A 19559-nucleotide genomic window follows, 5' to 3' on the forward strand; every position below is an offset into this window, starting at 1 on the left:
CCATGAGATTCAGATGGACCGAGGCTTTTGAGCTAACTGAAAATACAGTTATTTCACTGATGGGTTCTGCAGTGGGAAGACCATAATTTGCTTTAGAGTTGTTGCAAAATAGCTTCTTGTCTTCTCTTTTGGGCAGAAACAGCACAGATTTGGCCACAGAGAATTGTTTTAAATAGCACACTGGAGAATAAGATGTGCTGCAGGTCTCCAGGGCTTTTCTCCTGTCCTGTGCCAGCAGACACAGCCATGGCTTGTGACCCTCTCTGGGGTCAGGGATGGGTTCAAAGGAAATTATGAAATCTCTCTCCCAGACTAGTGCCTTCCTCTTTCCAGGACAGATGAGGGAGAGGCAGCTCTGGGTTGGGAAGTGCCCTGTCAGAATCTTAAAGGCAATAAGCAATTCCCTGGCTAATGGGAAAATTCAGCATAGGAATTCCAGCTACTTCTCACTCCCTGGTACAGAAGAACTGGTCAGCAGCATTTTAATCAAAACAAAAGACCAAAATAAATCCTAATTGACTATAAGCAGCAGTATTATCTGCTTCATATGCTTGTTCACATATTAATAATATGTCTTTACAAATCTCTGGTCAGCAAAACCATATTCCCATTCTAGTGCTTCTCCCCAAATTATTTTTTTTCTGCACTTTTCATGCTAAAGAAGAATTTGGGAGAGAAGCACAGGGTAAGTCTGGGGAGGAAACAGGTAAATCATTGCCCAGACTCCCCTGTGAGATTATGAAGAGAAGCAATGTTGTTCTTCCAGGCTATAATCTGGATTAGTAGATATGGAGAGGATGCTTTGTCCTCCCCAGGGGCCTTTGGACAAAGGCCACTTAAGCAGGCTTTTTAAAATAACCAGGTGAGGTTTTTTTCTGTAACACTTAGCAGAAACAGAGGCCCCAAAGAAGTAGGGCAGTTGAATGAAATTTAGAAGCAAAATTCAAGGGTCCAAGATCTCTTTTTTTCTGAGGATACAGTGGTGACTATGGTTGTTCTGCATACTGACTGTGAGGAAATAATTTTGTACAACACTGATTAAATGAAGCTCATTCCATGACTGGAATGCTCCCTCCTGGGAACATTTAGCTCAGATATGATGAGTCTCCAGGATGACCAAGAGAGGCATGGCAGGGAACAGCTGGGACTGGTATTTTAATGATAAAGAATTTTTAGTAGGATGGCAGTTATATTCATTTAGACTCCATCTTCCCACAGCCAAAGGGCATGAAATTGAAATATAAAACAAAATACAATTTAAAGCATCTCTTGAAACCAAAATTTGCTTTACCACAGAACTACAGCATGTTAAACAAAATAACCCAGTTGAAATGTTTGAACTATTTTGCTATGTTGTCCTATATGTAGTTTTCAGAAGCTATTATGTGAAAATTGCTTGAGTATTTGAAGCAGCAAAATAACTCTTAATATTTCCAATAATGTAAAGAATTTTATTTTTTTGTTCAACTACATGATGGTAAAATCTTTAAAGTATTTATGGCTGAACAGCACAATAACAGAGTTCACCCAGTAGTTTTAAAGGATGGATGCCTAATAAAAAAGTTTAATAGTTCAAGTGGCATTTGAAATGATGTGCACTAATAAAAACCTGGGGCAAATGGCATCAAAGAGCAGCCTGAAAAGTGGATGCACCTCTCATTTGGCTGCGTTCACTCCCACTGCGTATGAATGCTTTCTACATTCAGACAAGTCTCATACTCTATTGTATAATTCCAAATAACTGTGACTTAATTCTACAGGTATGTAGGAGAATTTGTGAATGTAGGCAGTGTTTCACCTCTTCGGACTTTCAGGGTATTGAGAGCTTTAAAAACTATTTCAGTAATCCCAGGTAAGACGCCCTGATCCTTACGTTTTGGCTCTCAGCTACAAGTGATTCTTTCTCTGTCTCTCTTTGTCCCTTTGATTGTTGTTTTTTTGGCTGGTGTTTTGTCATTGTCTGTGTGTGACTTTCCCTTGTTACAGATACATAACTGAATTTGTGGACCTGGGCAATGTCTCAGCCTTACGAACGTTCAGAGTGCTGCGGGCGCTGAAAACAATCTCAGTCATTTCAGGTGAAAATCAGGTTAAACACTCGGGCTGCAGTTAAAGCCTACATGCCATTTCCAGTAGTAAACACTGTAATTACCAAAGACTTAACCATAGATACTGATCAGGAAATGGAGGAATGTAGGGAATGTGACCTGTCAATAGAATACACTTTTTCTTACATGTTTTTCCAAAATGGTTTTTGTGGGCAGAAGGAATGAGAGTGCCTCCAAAATTGCAGAGCTCACAAGTGCTGCAGTAAGAACAGTGGCTCATGAATCACACACATAAAGTGCTCATCTGTGAACCCCATGAAGATGGCAATGAAAATCTTTTAAAACCTTCGTATATTGATTTTTAGAAATGGAAGGTTAATGACCTCAAAATGCATATTCATGTTTAAGAGCACATCGATAGAGGAATCTAAATCTGTGCTATGAGCTGATGTTTCAAGACTGCAGGCACAGATAGCCTAATTTGTCATGGTGTTTATCCATTTGCATGAGATAGAAACACTGCTGAAATTTTGGGCCTTGAAGAGATTGGAAAGTATTTCAGTGTTTATTTAGGTAGGTTCAGCATTTCCTCAACTCATGTTTTCTCATATTTTCAAGAATATGATTTCTCCCCTCTTCACAAAAAAAAAAGAAGAAAAATCAGTTTTACTACACATCTGGTACTGAAAGAAGATCTTTATATAATCTCTTATTATTAAAAGAAAAATATTTTTAAGTAATTTATGCAGAATTGAGTCCACTGAGGACTAACCATGCAACAAAACTTTCTTGCTGAGCATTATCTATGGACAGGTCTCATTCAGCCTCAGTGTTTAACATCTCCAACCTGCATGACAAGGTAGAGAAGATAGCAAAAACCATGCATGGTAGATTCTCTCTGTGATAATCCTGAACAGATGTTGGCAATTACATGTTAAAAATATTCAAAACATCGAAAGAACTGCTCAGATTCTCACTCACAGATCTTTAAGGTTAGAAAGGCTTTTCCACCCACTCTATTATACACTATAATATCAATCTAAACAAATTATATGTGGTAAACTTGCTGGGATATATATTAAAACTCATCACCACATGGAGCTAGAAATGAGAATTCAGGAATGGAAGTGTTAAGAAAAAATATATATCTGAGTCTAGAATTTGGTTCCTCATTCCAATACCACAGTAATGGAAATCAGGGAAATTACTGGGAAAGAAAAGTACTTTTCATTGGAAGTGTGTGTCCAAATACAGAATTTAAAGAGATTAATTAGGTACTTGAAACCAGTACCTGTCTCAATTTTTGTCTTTAAGTTTTAAAGCATAATCTATTAGCAGAGATTTGTGGGGATTTTAAAGTTTTCTCCAACAGGATTTCCATTGAGAAAGGATTTTTATTTTCCTGTGGAAACAGAGCTGAGCACAGCTTTACAGATCCTGAGAGATGACAGTGGCTACTCAGACAGAAAGGCAGAGTTTGTTTCCTAGATTCCTCTGATAGCAATTTGAAGACTTAACTTGGAGGGACATCCATCTCCAGGGGACACCTTTCACCTTTCATCTTGTCTCAGGCTTGAGCCTCTTCAGAGCAGAGCATGTCCACTTTTCTGAGTTATACATACATAACAATTTTCTGCTGTCCTATATCAGAGGAGGAGCTGAAGCTTGTTTTTGCATCAAATGATGAGATATGACTTAGTGGGGGAAAAATTGAGTGCTGAGATTCAAAATATCCAGATTCAAATACACCAAAACCCTTCAGTGATATTAAAGAGTGAGTTGTTCCACTTGTTAGTTAATAGGAAAAAAAGAAGTGTTATTTATTAAAGTAATGCATAATAACTCACATCCTCTTTTTTCATTCTGACTGTATATTTGATTAGTTTTTTTGATAACTGCATTTTTATGTACAAGTTCCTGAATTATTTGGTGACATAACTGCATGTAACATGCTAATAGAATATCTGGCCTTTGATTTTATCACCAAGATTACCTGTGCCCTGAGTATTAAATTACAAATGTGGAGAGCTACAAATTGCCATAGCTGCCAGTGAAAAACAGACAAGGTGGAGGGGTTTTTTTAATATTAGCAGATAATTTCAGAGGAGTCAGTTCATCTTACAGTTAGGCATATATATTTTAAAAGATATATTGGACATGATGCTGTGGTTTCTCTGGAGATCAGTCTGAGTTTTTAATGATAACATAGGCTTATGCTGAGGTGAAATATTTTCCCCCATCAGTCTTAAAAATGAAAAGATGATGAGCATTAACATCTTTCATGAGATTTTTGGGGTTAATTGCCATAGAGAGGAGAAGGTGGTTGTTATTTTTGCTTCCTCTTTCAGGTCTCAGGTGAAAAACACCAAGTTGTATTTTCCTTTGGAAACATCTGAGCTTTCCCTCAATAAAATTGATCACTTTTCCATCAGGCACTTCTATTTGCACAAACATGCTCGGACTCCTCGTGCTCAGTGAAATTGTTTACAGAAACCCACGGGCCAAGTCCTGGTGGTGTGAGGCTTCTGTCCAGCAAAGCACTTAGAGGCTGCTTTTCAAAGGCATTCTGCTTCACTTGGAATCAATGAGTTTCTCTATTGACTCCAGGGGGAGTCAGTAAAGCTGACAATTAGTGCTTTTAAAAATCTCACCTACCTTTAATGTCTGGCTCTAAGTGCTCAAGCAGGCACAGGGATCTTTAGAGGGACACGGGTTCTCAGGGCTGAAAAAGATCTCCTAAATTCAGAGTCCATTGCCCTGGCCTCAGGCTGCATTTAGCACAGCTCAAGCACGGCTTGGTATTTATTGCCTGACCTCTTTGAGAAGCCCTTCCAAGGTGGAGGTCCCAGGATCTCCCTGAGAGGTCCAGGAACTGTTCCAGTGACTCATTGTTTTTGTTATTAGAAGATATGTCCCAGGTGGATGGTTCAGATCCAGACCCAACAACACAAACGTTGGCATCTACCAGCCAGCTTCCCTCTCACTGGAGAGCTGGGGCTCAGTTTGGGTGCCAGAATGCCAATATCTCCCGCTCCAAATGTCCATGGACCTGCAGGTCCTGTCTCTGGATGCAGCCTCCCTCTCTCTTGCTTCATCAGATCTCTCTTTTTTCTCCTGGAGCTGTGTAAGACATCAGGTTAGTGTCTGATCTCCTGTGGCAGCCCTTAACATGCCAGAAGACCTCCATAGAACCCTTCAATTTTCGTCCTTCTGCACTGAACACACTCATTTCTTCCTGTTTTCCAGTTGCCCGTGATATTGAGAGGAAAACAAGCTTTGTACAGGTTCAGGTGCTTAGAAATAGGTAACATTTTCTCTATGGGAGCATATTAAAACCCTTAACTCTCAGTGATTTGATTTACTAATTGGCGTCTTGTGTGTTCCCATGGCAACTGGATTCATTTGTTTTTCTAGCCAGATAGGAACCATGGTCAGCAGCAGAACAGCCCACTGAAGCCATTCATTTGTCTCCCATTAGCATCCCATTACCAGAGCATCCAAATCCCAGTGGGCTCAATAGGAACAACAACAGAGGGTCTTGAATCATATTTTACCCTCATGGAAATCACTGATGTTTTGATAAGTACTAATTGAGATAATATAAACCCTGAGGTACATTCTCTCCATCAAAAGGCCACAAAAAGCAGGCCATCATCATTGTCATCCTCATGATCATCCCCAGGATTTTGAAAACTGCCTGTGTGCAGCTGTATCCAGAGAAGCTCCCCTGCTCTTTCTGGAGCAGGCGTGCACACCACGGACACCTCACACGAAACGACAGGGTACCGGGGAAAGGTGACCTCATAGAAAATTGGGCCAAGGCACTTTGGGGCCTGATCCAGCTCCCATTTAAGTTAGTGTGAGACTAAAGGCTATAAATAGTGCTGTGAATGTTATCCAGTGCCTCTGTGATAGCCAGAACAGAGCTCGGAGAACAAGAATTAAGACTGTGTGGAGGAGACTGACCCCCTGTTCACTGCACTGAAATCCTGCTGGTGGGAGATAAATGTCACCCTTTTTGGTGGGTAAATCACTTAACTCAAGATGTAGCTACCCCAGAGGTGAGAAACATATGGCATATTTGTGTTTTCCCTGGAGGCTGGCCTGTCAGTCACTTTTCCACGCTAAGCCAGCCTGCAGGAATGCTGACACCAATTCAGGTTTGCCAACACGTTGTTAAATTCTCTGCTGCCCCATGTCTCAGTAAGTAATGGCAAAATACACTCATCAAGGGTGAGCCCTTCTCTCCCTACACGCCTGTGACTCATGCAGACATTTACAGGACACAGGTGTATGTATCCTCAGGGAAAGGAATGGGCTCGATGAGGACAACTCTGCTGCAAGTCACACTCTTTTTTTCCGTTTTTTTGGTGTTTTTTTTTTAATTTTTCTGCTTCTTCCCACTTGTTTCCAGACTGTGTATGAACGTGTCTGATGTTCTGTAGGTGATTGCCAACATCTGGTATGGATGTCATACTTAATTATGCTAATACTTCCTCACATCTCACATAAGGAATGGATGGTGTTTTGGGATCCTGCCATTTCTCATTGTTTGGTGTTGCTTGCATTTTCTATGGTTTCTGATTTGCATTTGAAAAATGATTATTTGATTAACCTCTGAATGTGATAATTTTTACCTGCCTTAACAGGAACATTTGGGCCAAATTCTTTTTGCTCTCTGCGGATGTCAGGCTGCCTACACAGCCCTCATTCCACTGATTTTGGATCTCATGGTTTTTTTCATGTCATGCAAGCAGGATTTGGCCCAGAGGTGTGGAAAGAAGTCAGTGATTCAGAAAAAGCCTGTTATTGATTTACTCCACAGGGAGTAATCTATAGACCCATTGTTATTAACAGCTGTAGATGTTTCTCAGCTTTGGATCAGATCCTCGGGTTTTTTCCTGCATGCTGCCTGGTTTGATGTCTGACTTGCAAGAATTAAGTAAATGCCTTTAATGCCCCATAAATAATATCTTCTATTAAGCTATATTGCTGTGCTCTCATTGGCACTATTTCAAAGAAGGATTATTTCTCCAGAAGATTTAACCGTGCTCTAAATTTGAATACATCTAGCATTGCTTTTACAAAACATGGGATTGATTCAGAGAGATGCAGAGCACCTGCAAGAAGTCCTGAGTGTCCTTAATTCCCCTCAGCCCTTCTGTTTTAGAGGCACAGATAGTTTAAATGAGCAATGAATTAAATATTCTCCTTAGCTTTGGCACTTAGTTGTGTCAACCACCTTGATGGATGCTACTTAATTTTCTGAGAAAATTTTGGTTTTAAAGGGTGAGAAAAAACAGTTCAGCTGTAAGTATAACACTCTCCAAATGGTTTTCCTGGAAAGTTTTAACAAAGGTCCAGGAGGCAGAGTGCAAGTTATTTTTAAATGGTCTTTAATTACAGAAATTGTATTACTAAAGAATCTTCTTAAATTGTTCAGAAGCTTGTAAGTTATGAAAACAAAACAAAACAAAATTAAAAGGAAGTAAAGCAGAAAACCATCTCATAAAGAAATTATTTGATACCTGCAAGGAATGAACTTGTAAAACAAAGAGTATAGAATTGCTATTCTATTTAAAACTCCAGTAAGTAATCTGGGAAAAACATGTTTCAATAAATGACCTTAAAATTGGCAATACTGAGGCCTGATTTTGAAAACAGAGTGTCTTTATTGGTGACTAGAATTTTGTAGGGTTTTTTCTCTAATATTATCCCTATTCATGTTAGGACTCAGATTGTCCTTGCCCATATGAGTAAGATTAGTTAGTGCACTTAGATGGTACAAATACAGGCTCCAAGTTTGTGTTTGTATTGCAAACAAATAAATGTTCTACAGGGATTTCACAGGGAGTATGGCAGTAAAATAATTCATAGTATTTTTTTCCTTAAGACTCACTTTGCAATTGGATTTCCCAAGTTTAACCAACTTCAGTGAAGCAACATCTGTGCATTCAAAGGACAACCAATGATAAGAATCACCAAAAATATTTCAAAATATTAGATTAAAAAAATTTAGAATTCTAGTTTATTTGCAAATTCTCCCCCCCCCCCCCCCCCCCCCCCACTACTTGTGTAATACCTGACTGTCTTAAAGTTCTTATAATGCTGGGCAAGGGTGACAAGCCAGAAGTCCTTTCAGAATTGGGTTACATCTAAAATTACTTCCCCTTCAGGTAAAAAAATTACTCAAGGCTAGATTAGCAGAAGAGGTTTTATTTTTATTTAGGCATGAAAACAGGCAGCCAAGCCTACAGATTGGTTCAAAAATTTAAATCAGCCTTTTTCTAAGTATCTGAGTAGAATTGATCTCATTTGTAAAACCTCTTTCTGGTGAGGAGGAGAAGTAACATGAAAATCCAGGTTTTGCCTGATGTTTGTCCTGCAACAATTTATACTTTATTTTTGAGCAGAGCAGGGAGCTGTCTAACCTCACCCTCTTTACCATCCCACAAACTAATTTTGGAGAGGCAAACAAGAATTTGGTGGGGAGAGAAGCAATTGACAGAACCAGAGCGCACAGTCTCAAGCAGCACCAAGGGAAGTTTAGGTTGGATATCAGGAAAAAGTTTTTCATGGAAAGGGTGATAAAGTTCTGGAATGGCTGCCCGGGGAGGTGGTGGAGTCCCCATCCCTGGATGTGTTTAACAAAGCCTGGATGTGGCACTGGGAGCCAGGGTTTAGTTGAGGGGTTGGGGCTGGGTTGGACTTGATGATCTTGGAGGTCTCTTCCAGCCTGGTCATTCTGGGAATTCTGTGAGCTCCCCACACATGGTGGATCAGTGCCTTTTGGTTAAATGGGCCATTTTACAGATGTTAATATCATTCACAGATTGGCGATATCCCATGCAGGAGTGGAGTATTTTAGGCTGCTGGATGTAGGGACTGCTGCACCTGTGGCCATTCCAGCAGCTCATCCTCATCTCAGAAACCCTGGTTTCCCCTCACTCTAACCAGAGGTTTTAAGCAAAGCCAAAAGCTAATTTTGCTTTCCTATGCGTCCTGAAGTACATTTTCACGTTATTTCCAATTATGCAGCCCTAGCTCAGTCTTTGTGGCTGCCAAGCTCTTGGGGTGGAATTCCAAGGAGCTGAGATTTAATATGTGTGTTCATATTCAGTGAGCAAATCAATGTGCTTCTGAATATTGCCCAGAAGAATTCCTCCTGTTTCCTCTTTGCATTTTCTTTTTTTCTATTTAAATCAGTTTTTCTTATTGCTGCCATACTGGTGACACAGATTATCAGAAGCACTTATTACTGCTTGCCAGTATTAATTAAATATAAATAGGAAAGAAATGACAAAATTGCCACCAATGTGCAGCTGATATTAATGTCCAGCTGCAGCACACCAGTTTAGAGGAGAAGGGTCTTTTTTTAAAAAGGAATGGGGTTTTCTGTTGTCATGTAATATTCAATCAGCTCAAACAGTGCTTATCTCTAGGAACACTTCAAAAGCAATAACTATCACTTGAGAAAACTGTATAATTATTTTTATCTGAATATTTATAGAAGAATAAAGTGAAGCTACTGTTAAAGGGTGAAATAATAAAAGAGAAGCTAATTTGTGTGACCCAAGCCTTTGGTGTTATGCAATGGGATTATTTATCTACTTTGGCAGCATACTATAAAATGATTAACTTTGCCCAGGTAGTTTTGGAGCCTCAGGTTGTTTTACTCAAATAATTTCCACTGTATTTATTTGATTGCCTATATTTGGCTTTTTTTCTAATCCCAAATTTTTGTTGTCTTAAGCAAATGAATTGAAGGCAGAGGAATTATTCATATGAGGACAGCATGTTGGATTTGGCACTAAAATATGTAAAATAATCAGGGAATAAACAGCATTTCCATACCTCTTCATCTGTTTATGTGAGGGATAAAGTTATCAGAATCACCTGAGAGATTTAAAAGCAATTCATGTTCTCAAAATTCAATGGGATTTAGGCTTTACCATCTTTACTGCTGCTCCATGAAAACATAAAGCATTCCATATTTTCTTTATCCATGGATAGTTCCACATCTCACTGTCCCTCCATCCAGTTCTTCCCCTCCATTTTTAAACCAGTGTTTGTGCAATTCCAGGACTTTTGTCCAAGACCAGGCCAAACCAGACATTCAAAGTGATCACTTGTCTCTCGTTTCTGACGTCCAGTTGCAAACACACACTCACAGCCCTTCAGATTTCCCTTTCCATGGAGATTTTCATCATGAAAAGCAGCTTTCTGCAGACACATTTCAGTCTCTCAGTCTATAAACTCTTGGCTTTTATCTCCCTAGGGCTGAAGACCATTGTAGGGGCACTTATCCAGTCTGTTAAGAAACTTGCAGATGTGATGATCCTGACCGTTTTCTGCTTGAGTGTCTTTGCCCTCATAGGCCTCCAGCTCTTCATGGGCAACCTGAGACATAAATGTGTCAGGGATTACACCATGTTTAACTTCACCAATGGCTCCTTGTACTTGGATGGTAGGACGTGGAACAACTCAGAGGAATTTCTTAGTGATCCAGGTAAGCTCGTCTTTGCCCTGTAACTGGTTTCTGATCATTTGAGGTTTTGGGATTTTTATTTGTTTGTTCTGGGCTGGTTTTTTTGTTGTGTTTTTTGGCATTTTTTTTGTTGTTGTTGTTTGTTTGTTTGTTTGGTGGTTGTTATGGTTTTTTGTTTTGGTTTTTTTTTTTTTAAATTAAATTATTTTGATGAAGATCTGTACCTGAATCAGCAAAATGTGACTCCTGGCTCATCATGATGCCAGTGTGGTTTTGAAAGACCTAGGTACCTTTCTTTGAATCTCTATGGTGCCTTCACAGTTCATGCTGAAAATACTTCTGCTGCTGTCCTATGAAGTCCTAATTGCCTCACTGATGATTTTCACAGTTTTAGGGGGCCTTATATATTTTTAAAGCTCTGTTTTCTGAAACTGAGCAATCACATGAAAATTTCAGCTCTGTTTGTGTTATCCCATCCCTGCTTCCAGTGAGGAAGTAGTAAAGATATTTGTGCACCTGTGATGGATCAAGGCACTTCAGGGCTCCTCTACCCGCAGATAACTGAGACCTGTATGAGGAGCATCTTTCTCTGTCTCACAGAGGCATTGAGGGATAAAACAGTGATGGCTGGAAGCATAAAGCCCTGCAAGAAAGGTGAAAGGAAGAAATGGGGCTGTGAAGATAGTCTGGCTCTCTGGAAATGGCAATAGGGTAAATGTGATACTGAATAGTCTGTTAAAATACACATAATGTCAGGGCCAGCTGCAGCATTGCTTTAAATGTGGGGAATTGTACAGCTGCTCCAGCATACCATGAGCCAGTTTATTTATGTAGTCCTGATATGGGGAGGAGGGCAGACACTCCCAGAAATCCATATAGGAAATCCAGCAATGGTTAATACGGTCATGAAAATGTACTTGCTATCACTAGAGGAGATTTTCTTATTACAAAGATAACCAACTTGATGAGATAATGGATTAAAGTGAATTAAATTTTGACCACGTTGTATTACTAGGTAGTAATAATAATAATAATAATAATAATAATAATAATAATAATAATAATAATAATAAGTATTTTCATAATGTCTGAAAATAAAGTCATGGTGCATTATGACAAACAGTTGTCACTTACTTTGGATAGACAGAAATTATTAAAATTGTGAAAGTGTTGAGGCAATGGAGCAAGCCCCTGAAGACCTAGAAGAATAGCAGATTTATAAGAAAAAGTAGTAACCTCTGAATAAGAACAATGAAGCCTTCCTCAAAACACTGAAGAAGGAGGCTTAGCCATTAGGCAAGAGAGAACAATATTAAGCAGGATTTTCATTTAACATCCCCTATTGCACTAAAGTGATTCAGAAATGGAAGGACTGGCTCATTTTGTGACTAGATGGGATAGTTCTTTGTATTTCATTTTGCGTAAGTATTATGGTGAAATGAAGTGACCGTTTAAGGGAGAGGCACTGACCACAATTTAATAACAGGCCGAATTTCAAGTACTGCAGGGAATTAAGCAATACATACAGTTAGATTAAAGTGTAGGCAGACCAAATTAGATAAAAAGAGGAATATATTAAGAAACAGCATCATGTCAGTGTTTGTTCTGAAGAAGAACTAGAGAAGAAAATTGGCCAGCATGTTAAGATAGTAGAGTTCACTCGAAGGGTGCACAGAAAATTGCAAGAGCTCTTTGGAGATTTCAAAACCAATGTGGCTGAGTCATTTAGTTTGGAACAAGGATACTAATCTAAAAAACCCAGAAAACAGAAACCTGAAGTACTGTCAGAGATCCATATTAATACTTTATAGAAAAAGGGGTATGTAAAGATATAAAGGAGTTCAAACCACTGAAAATTAAATTGAAGAAATTCTTAATTCTGTTCATCAGGACACCCAAATAGAGAATTAAAATGGGGTGATGTGACAGTTCTGCTCTTCTTGAAGAGCAAAAATTTGCTTTGGAATCTTTAAGAACATTTTAATATTTTAAAGGACAGCAGGGAGCCTCTGAAATGGCATCAGCCTCCTCCTGTGCCTTATAACCATTTTTTGCATGAATAAAAAAAACAGAAATCAGTAAAACCCCTTGAAAGGGTAATTGAGGGAAGAATTGTTTGGTGCTGCAGAGGAAATAGTTGAGATATTTAGTCATGAGGTGTGAAGGAAGATAAGAACTTGGGTTTGAGTCTTTCAAAGCCCTTTCTTGTTTGAGATAATTGCGTGCTGTGGGCATTTGCTACAGGGGACATTTTGGTTGTGTCACTGGGATGGCCCAGGATAGCTCCAGGTCTGTTTTTTTATTCAAAACTTCATATCTGGACAAAGTTCTGTAATCTTTCCTTATCTGCTTTCAACCTCCAGGCAGGAAATGCTTTTTCTCATCTGTTTTCTAGATCCTCTCATTTTGGTTTTATATGCGGGGAAAAAAGTCAGTTTATAAACTTTGTGTCATTACTGGCTTAACCACAGTTATGTGGTAGCTCTTGATTTTTGGTTTATCCCTGAGGAAATAACCACCACAACCCCAGATTTCTGGAGCTCCTTCCCTTAACTCCATACTCAAGACCCATGGGTACTTTCCTGTTCCACCAGTGTGTTCAAGAAAAGACTTTTCTCTATAAATCTTGTAAATCCTGCATTGCAAGGTTGATAATGTTGTTGAGAATTGTTGGGTTTTCCCCTCCATCTGCCATGAGATGATCATACACTGAATCCCATAAGGAATTCCTGCCTGTCCACCCAACATTTTGCTTGTTCTTGCCATCATTTCAATGGCTTCTGCAGCTGGAGGTAACTTGGGAAGAAAGAGGCAAAATTATAGGCATGGAGATCCAGTGGGAAGATTCAAAGTGGCTCCTATTTAGTTTCACTAAACACTAGAATAAAAATTCCTAGAATATAAAAGCATGAGCAAATATTCCTGACTGGACTATCAAGAAGAAAATTGTCCAGCCATTAACAACTTAACTCTGTGGAAGAAACTTCTGCTAAGTTACTGTGGATGCTTCTGGTGTCGCAGCTTAATTTCTGGGCACAGCAGTCATGGTGAGATGAGACAAAATTTTCTTTTAATATAATATATAACATAAAATAATAAATCAGCCTTCTGAAACATGGAGTCAAGATTCTCAGCTCTTCCCTCATCCTGGGACCCCTGTGAACGTCACCACAGAACTTCTAAGAGGAAGGTTTATCAGAAAAATTATTCCATTCTGGCTTTGTCTCCAATGACAAAGCTAGAGAGGGGGGAAAATGAAGATTAAGGGAGAAGTAGCTCATCAGGTCTCCCAGTTCCCTCTGTGCAACTACTCTTTGAATGAATGGATTGTGGGATGAGAGACAGCTGAGCATCAGATAAAATCAGGCTAAAAAATTCTTCATGTCAAGTGCCAGTGGTAAAATTACAATCATTCATCTGGGAAAATGGTGACTACTGATAGGTAATTATTTTCCTACCTGCAGTTCTAGATTTGGTAAGAGATTGCGATCAATAAGCCCAAGGGGGATTATTTTTAGACATTAATAATAACAAACCTGGAAGATTGGAGTTTTAGATGCAGCAGTGATTGTACATAAAAAATGAAATAAAGGGAAAAAAAAATGTTGAAAATAATGATAGTTTACATCCACAGCATTTTGAAAATTATGAGATCAATAGATCAACGTCAAATTCATTGTGCTGTTGGTTATCATTAGGAGAGTTAATAGTTTAGAAATACAAGCTGACTAAAAAACTATAAAGCCTAATTTCAATACTTGTAATGATTTCGAGGAAAGCAGCTCCAAATAACACCTGGAAAGCCTGTTTTGGGTTGTGGTGTTTAAATTAAAGACATTTTTGATGAAGTGAAGCTTCATGAACGTGCAAGCTAGAACGGATTAAAAGCTATGGGATGTCAGATGTGTCACTGGCTTAGAGAAGTACCAATGGACTGGGTGTAGTTGGTTCATGTAGCTGGTGATTTTAGAATCTTTAATGTAATTTATGAATTCCATTATGAAAATGGATTATTGACTAGTCAGTAAGTAGAAATCTGAGTCCTTTTGTTGAGCAGGGTTTAATGTAAGAGCTGAAAGCATAAGAAAAAAAGCTTTAGAGTAGAACCTTAAAACTATAATTAAATTATATAAAGTCACTTATGGAATGATAGTCTTAAACCCCAGCATTTTCTTTTTCTTCAGACTAAATACCCTGTTTAAGACACTCTGAAAGAGTCTTGTTTTCAAATTGTTCTGTATACTTTTTCCTCTCAAAATAAGAATATTTTAAGGTGTAAAAGAGCAACCCTGTAATTTCCGTTAGTCTTGTCCAAGCAAGACGTTAAAAAAAATTAACAAGTAAAATAAATGAACATTCAAGCTTTATGAGCCTTTAAATGGGAGGAATCAGCTACTATTTTTATATCTATACCAGGTATTTCAGGGTTGTTATTTTTTCCTTCTAGAGTAGTTTCTAGCATTCATTTCATGGCAGTGATTTTTCTCTTCTGGAGTCAAATTGTGCAATTAACAGTGATCTGGGGGAAAAACAAAACAAAACTTTTAAAAGGAAAAAATCCACATCAAGATTAATAAAATATTTTTGTCACCTCCAGTTAGACCTGGAAGATTTAGGGTTCCTTCAGGTTCTATATTTAGCAAGATGTATAGAGTATGTCAAGTTTTGGGGATACCCATCCAAATCATGGTATTGGGCATTTGAGAAGGGATCAAAGGCTTGTAAGGAATAGATGCTGAGGCATAAATGTGTGAATATATACAAATGTAAATCTGCATGTAGATGAGGCTGTGGGTATCTTCTCTAAGCTCTATTCCTGATTGTTATCTCTGCCTGATAGAATAATTTTAGTTTCCAGAACCACTGAAATGGAGCTCTATGAACAGATACTCTGAATCTGTATGGGGATTGTAGAGAAAAGAATTTTGTCCAAGTCAGATAATAAATATGGCCAATTTTTGGAGAGCTGAAGTGTTTGAGGAGTTGTCTGAGGTGGTAATAGAAGACAGTGAGTGTTTGATGAATAATTATGGAGGTGGGAGGAAAGAGAGGAGCAATAAATCAAGTTGGGACTGGAATAGGTGTTTTTTAATGTATGATTGTGAATGAACCAGTGATTAAAATAAGGAACGTCTCTGGGCTTTCAGATGGTGCTTGTCAGCATGCAATCTATTGACATTACTCTAACTGTAAATATTGTGGCGTTGTTCAAGTACTGTGGGTCTTTTGATAAATAGCTTCATCAATGCTCAAAACTTAATGCTCTGGTGTGTTATTAACATGGGTATTGTACCTGTGCACTTTGATTTTTTTAGCTAAATAGAAAAAGATACCCCCAACAGAAGTGCAAGGATCAGAAAAACTTAGGAATTGATCATGGTGAATCCAATATAGTCTTTTCCTGACCATCCAGTAAGGCTTTTTTCAGCCTTGTGGTGAAAGATGATGTTCTTATATTGTAAATATTTGAAATATTTTGTGAAACAGGAGAATTTCTACCTCAGTTACATCTTTTGTTCTCATCACTGCTAATAGAGAGATCTACTTGAGGAAAGATCTGCCATGGAAAATTCAGACTAAACATTTTCAGTTTTCCTGCACTTTCAAATTGTTCATAAACTACAGAATTAAAGCACCACCTGGCTTGAACAGTGATGTGCATTTAAAAGGACTTTCTGTGTGCCCATTAAGGTCTGTCCATGCTCCAGGTTCAGCAATAAAGTGCATTGCAAAGGCAAGAACATCTTCTGCTTTTACACTGAGCACACAGCCCAGGTGCACCCTGAGCACAGAATAACTTGCATTGCTGCTTGCTCTTATTGCACTGGTTTTATAGAATAGGTAAAGATGTATTTTCTCCTGATAATTTCCATCAGTGTTGAACTCCCCCAAGCATGGTAGAGATAAAATATGGGAATTCCCAGGCTCAACCTGGCCTTGGCATACCTAGAGCAGCATCTCTCTGTGCCACTGAACAGTCCCATTTGTTCCAGCAAATGATTAGTACAGCTCAAAGTATAGATATTTTTCTCATTTTCTGTTAACAATAACTGTTGTAACTCAGGATATCCTTATCTACACAGGCAACAAATCTTTCTCTGAATGTTTTGTCCACAGGGGCAGCCTGCAGCAACAACTTCAGCAGTTCAAATGGGAAATAGAGTGAAAAAATATTTCCTTTATCTTTAGTTTTGAAAATTCTTCTTTTCTTTTCCCCCTTCCATTTTCTTAAGGCAAAAAACATTGTTATCATGTTCTTGTCACTGGGAGCACACAAAGCTCCCTGTTCTCTTTTTCCAGAATACATGCTATTTTTTTTACTGTGATAGTCACCTTTTTTGCTAGGATAAAAGATGCCCGTTTTTTCAATTGCTGCTCTTCCTAAATTTCTCCAGTCATCCTCATTACTTCTCAATAAATTCCAGTCTGGCAGGTACCCTATTGAAAGCATTGAAAGTGGTATTTCTTAAGATCATCAAGACCAACCATTCTCCCATCACTGCCAAGGTCACCTATAAACCCTGTCCCCAAGTGTCGCATATACACATCTTTTAAACACCTGCAGGGGTGGTGGCTCCACCCTGGCATGATAACCTTTCCCATGAGGAAATATTTCATAATATCCAATCCAAACCTCCTCAAGTGCAACCCGAGGTTGTTTCTCCCAGTCCTCTTCATCACTGCTTCCCTGGGAGAAGACCAAGCCTGACCTGGCTGCACCCTCCTGTCAGGGAGCTGTAGAGAGTGAGAAACCTTTCCTGGTTTCCAGATCAACATTCCCACCCATCTTGGTGTCATCTGCAAATTGCCTGAGGCTGCATTTGATCCCCTTGTCCATATTGCTCCATCCTTGCCCTCCTGTGTATCAATATTACACTTTCCTCTGATCGCAGCTTTGCATTACATAAAAGTGTTGACTAAGAAACCCTACCAAAAAAAGAATCCATCTCTCTTATCTGAACTTTTACAGGAAATTTAAGGGCTGACAAGGTTATGAATAGGTGAGATTTTCTCCTTCTCCACTTTAGTTCGCTTTCTGACAGCTTAATATTCCATTTTGCATTTCTCTGCTCTTTTTTTTTTTTTGTGGAGTAGGTGTCTCTAGTGCTCCTCATTCAGTCCATGCCTCACACTTTATTTACCAGGAAAATACTGTGTATAGGAGAAAATACTGTGTATAGGAGATGTTGTTACCTCTCTGCTCACCTTCTCTTTCCCTTGTTCTTATAAATGTAACAAAGACGTGCAAGTGCGGCCCTCTGCTAGCCCACAGAGATCCTGCACACTGACTTTTCATCTTAACCTTTTCATCTTAACCATCTTAACATGTTTTCTGTCTCCCAGCCATTTTTTGATCTAATTTATTTGTTTTCTTTATCACAGTAAGTGCAGAAGTTGGGATTTTTTTTCTATTTTTCTGTCATCTGCCTGTAATCACAAATGCATTTGACCTTTGTAGCAGCTTTTGATTTTAATTCTTTTGTGTGAAACATATGAAAAAAATTCCACAAAACACAAAAACCTCTACAAAACTTTCAGAGAGCACACTTCAGCACTTTGCCGCCTATTCATGTGGAGCATATGTCTAAACAAGTGGTACTAAATGTGCTTTTAGTTACTATGCACCCTACAGCCCTAAGAGTGGGGGTCTGAGTGACTGGTGAGGCACAGAGGCATAGAAGGAGATTATCTGAAGATGTTTAAAAGCCAGCATGTGCATCTATTGCTAGTCATTGTCTCCTGTCTTGTCTTCCTGGGGATGCTCCTGGGCTTGGCAAGCTCCCCAAGCCAATTTGAGAGCATCTGAATTCTCTGCTCTCCTCTAGTGCACACCTCCAAAAGCTCCTGATGTGCTTTTCCTCCCTTCCTGATGTGCTTTTTGTTCCCTCAGGCCATGTGAGCAGCACAAACCAGGTTCTGTGGATCTCTGAGGCTTTCAGAGCCTCTTCCCAGTGCACGGGAGCCATCTAGCTCAAGAGGGCTTGATTGATATTTTTAGTGGCTTTTTCACAAAGGGGGAAAAAACTGTGCTGTCAAAATTGGAGATATTTTCTGTGCTGTGGTGACTGCTGAGCCTGGCAGGGAAATTGTTTCTCTGACTTGTCTGGAGAATGGGGAGAAGCACTAACAGAGAGACTCAAACTGAAGGAGACCACTTTCCTCTCACCACCTGGTTGTATGGGATTTTCTACAACCTCCTCCCAGCCCCTCCATATCTCCTGCAGGACAACTCATGCCCAGAATTCCAGGTTGTGTTTACCACAACATCATGCAAAGTTGTCCCCTTGATCTCTGCTCCCTCTACCCACCCAACCATCTTGGCCATAAGTCCTCCTATTCCTTTTTGAACTGAAGTTTCAAAAAGGAAACTCCCTTCAAAAGGGAAATGTCCTTTTATGTGGTTACAGGGTATGGAGGTATCAGAGAGCTGAGCTAGAAGAGATTTCCCAGGGAAAGAGGGAGGATGGGAAGCAAGGAGAGGTGAGCACCCAAGAGCCTCTGAAACTCAGCAGAAGGGTCAGCAGCAGCAAATACCAGCAAAGAACACCCAGATCTCCTGTCAGGGGCTGAGCAACAGGAGAGCAACTGATTATTATAATTATTTACAACCCCTTTTAGCCGGGAAGAACTAACCGGCGGTTCCATTTTTTCCCCAAGCATTCTCCCCTAATAACACCCTTAATACAGCCTGTTCCATGGCTTTTGTGAGGCATGTTTTTCATCTTCAAACTCAATTTCATTTATTAGAGGCTTCTCCGTGTGTGACATAGTGTGCACACAGCAAGTGCAGCAAGGATTCGTTTTAATTATCGCGAATTACTGGGAGGCAGAGCGCGTTTGCGCCGGTGGGCGAAAGGGAGAGGAGGGGGTGTTGTCTATTTCCTCTCCGTGCCACATATCACAGCTGTAAGGAGATGGGGCTCTCTGAAGTGCATTTTAAATTTGGAATGGGCACGTTGGGTGGCTGGCAGTGCTCTGTGCCAGCCCTAGTGCTGGGGGAAAGTCTCCAACCAGCGAGTGCC

The 19559-nt window shown here is 39.4% G+C and overlaps 1 protein-coding gene across 7 annotated transcripts in view; it reads left to right on the plus strand.

The window, feature by feature from the left end:
- Nucleotides 1-19559, plus strand: part of LOC102069926 (sodium channel protein type 5 subunit alpha) — a 218491-nt gene that overhangs the window by 55895 nt on the left and 143037 nt on the right. For 6 of the 7 annotated variants that reach the window (XM_074547323.1, XM_074547581.1, XM_074547628.1 and 3 more), the window contains exons 6-7: nt 1987-2078; nt 10327-10557. In XM_074547323.1, coding sequence (XP_074403424.1) covers nt 1987-2078; nt 10327-10557 — 323 coding nt within the window. Of the gene's footprint in view, nt 1-1760; nt 1853-1986; nt 2079-10326; nt 10558-19559 lie in introns of all 7 variants that reach the window. The other variant, XM_074547507.1, reaches the window with a different exon arrangement.

Source organism: Zonotrichia albicollis, chromosome 1 (genome assembly GCF_047830755.1).
Source record: "Zonotrichia albicollis isolate bZonAlb1 chromosome 1, bZonAlb1.hap1, whole genome shotgun sequence".
In the NCBI taxonomy this organism is placed as follows: Eukaryota; Metazoa; Chordata; class Aves; order Passeriformes; family Passerellidae; genus Zonotrichia; species Zonotrichia albicollis.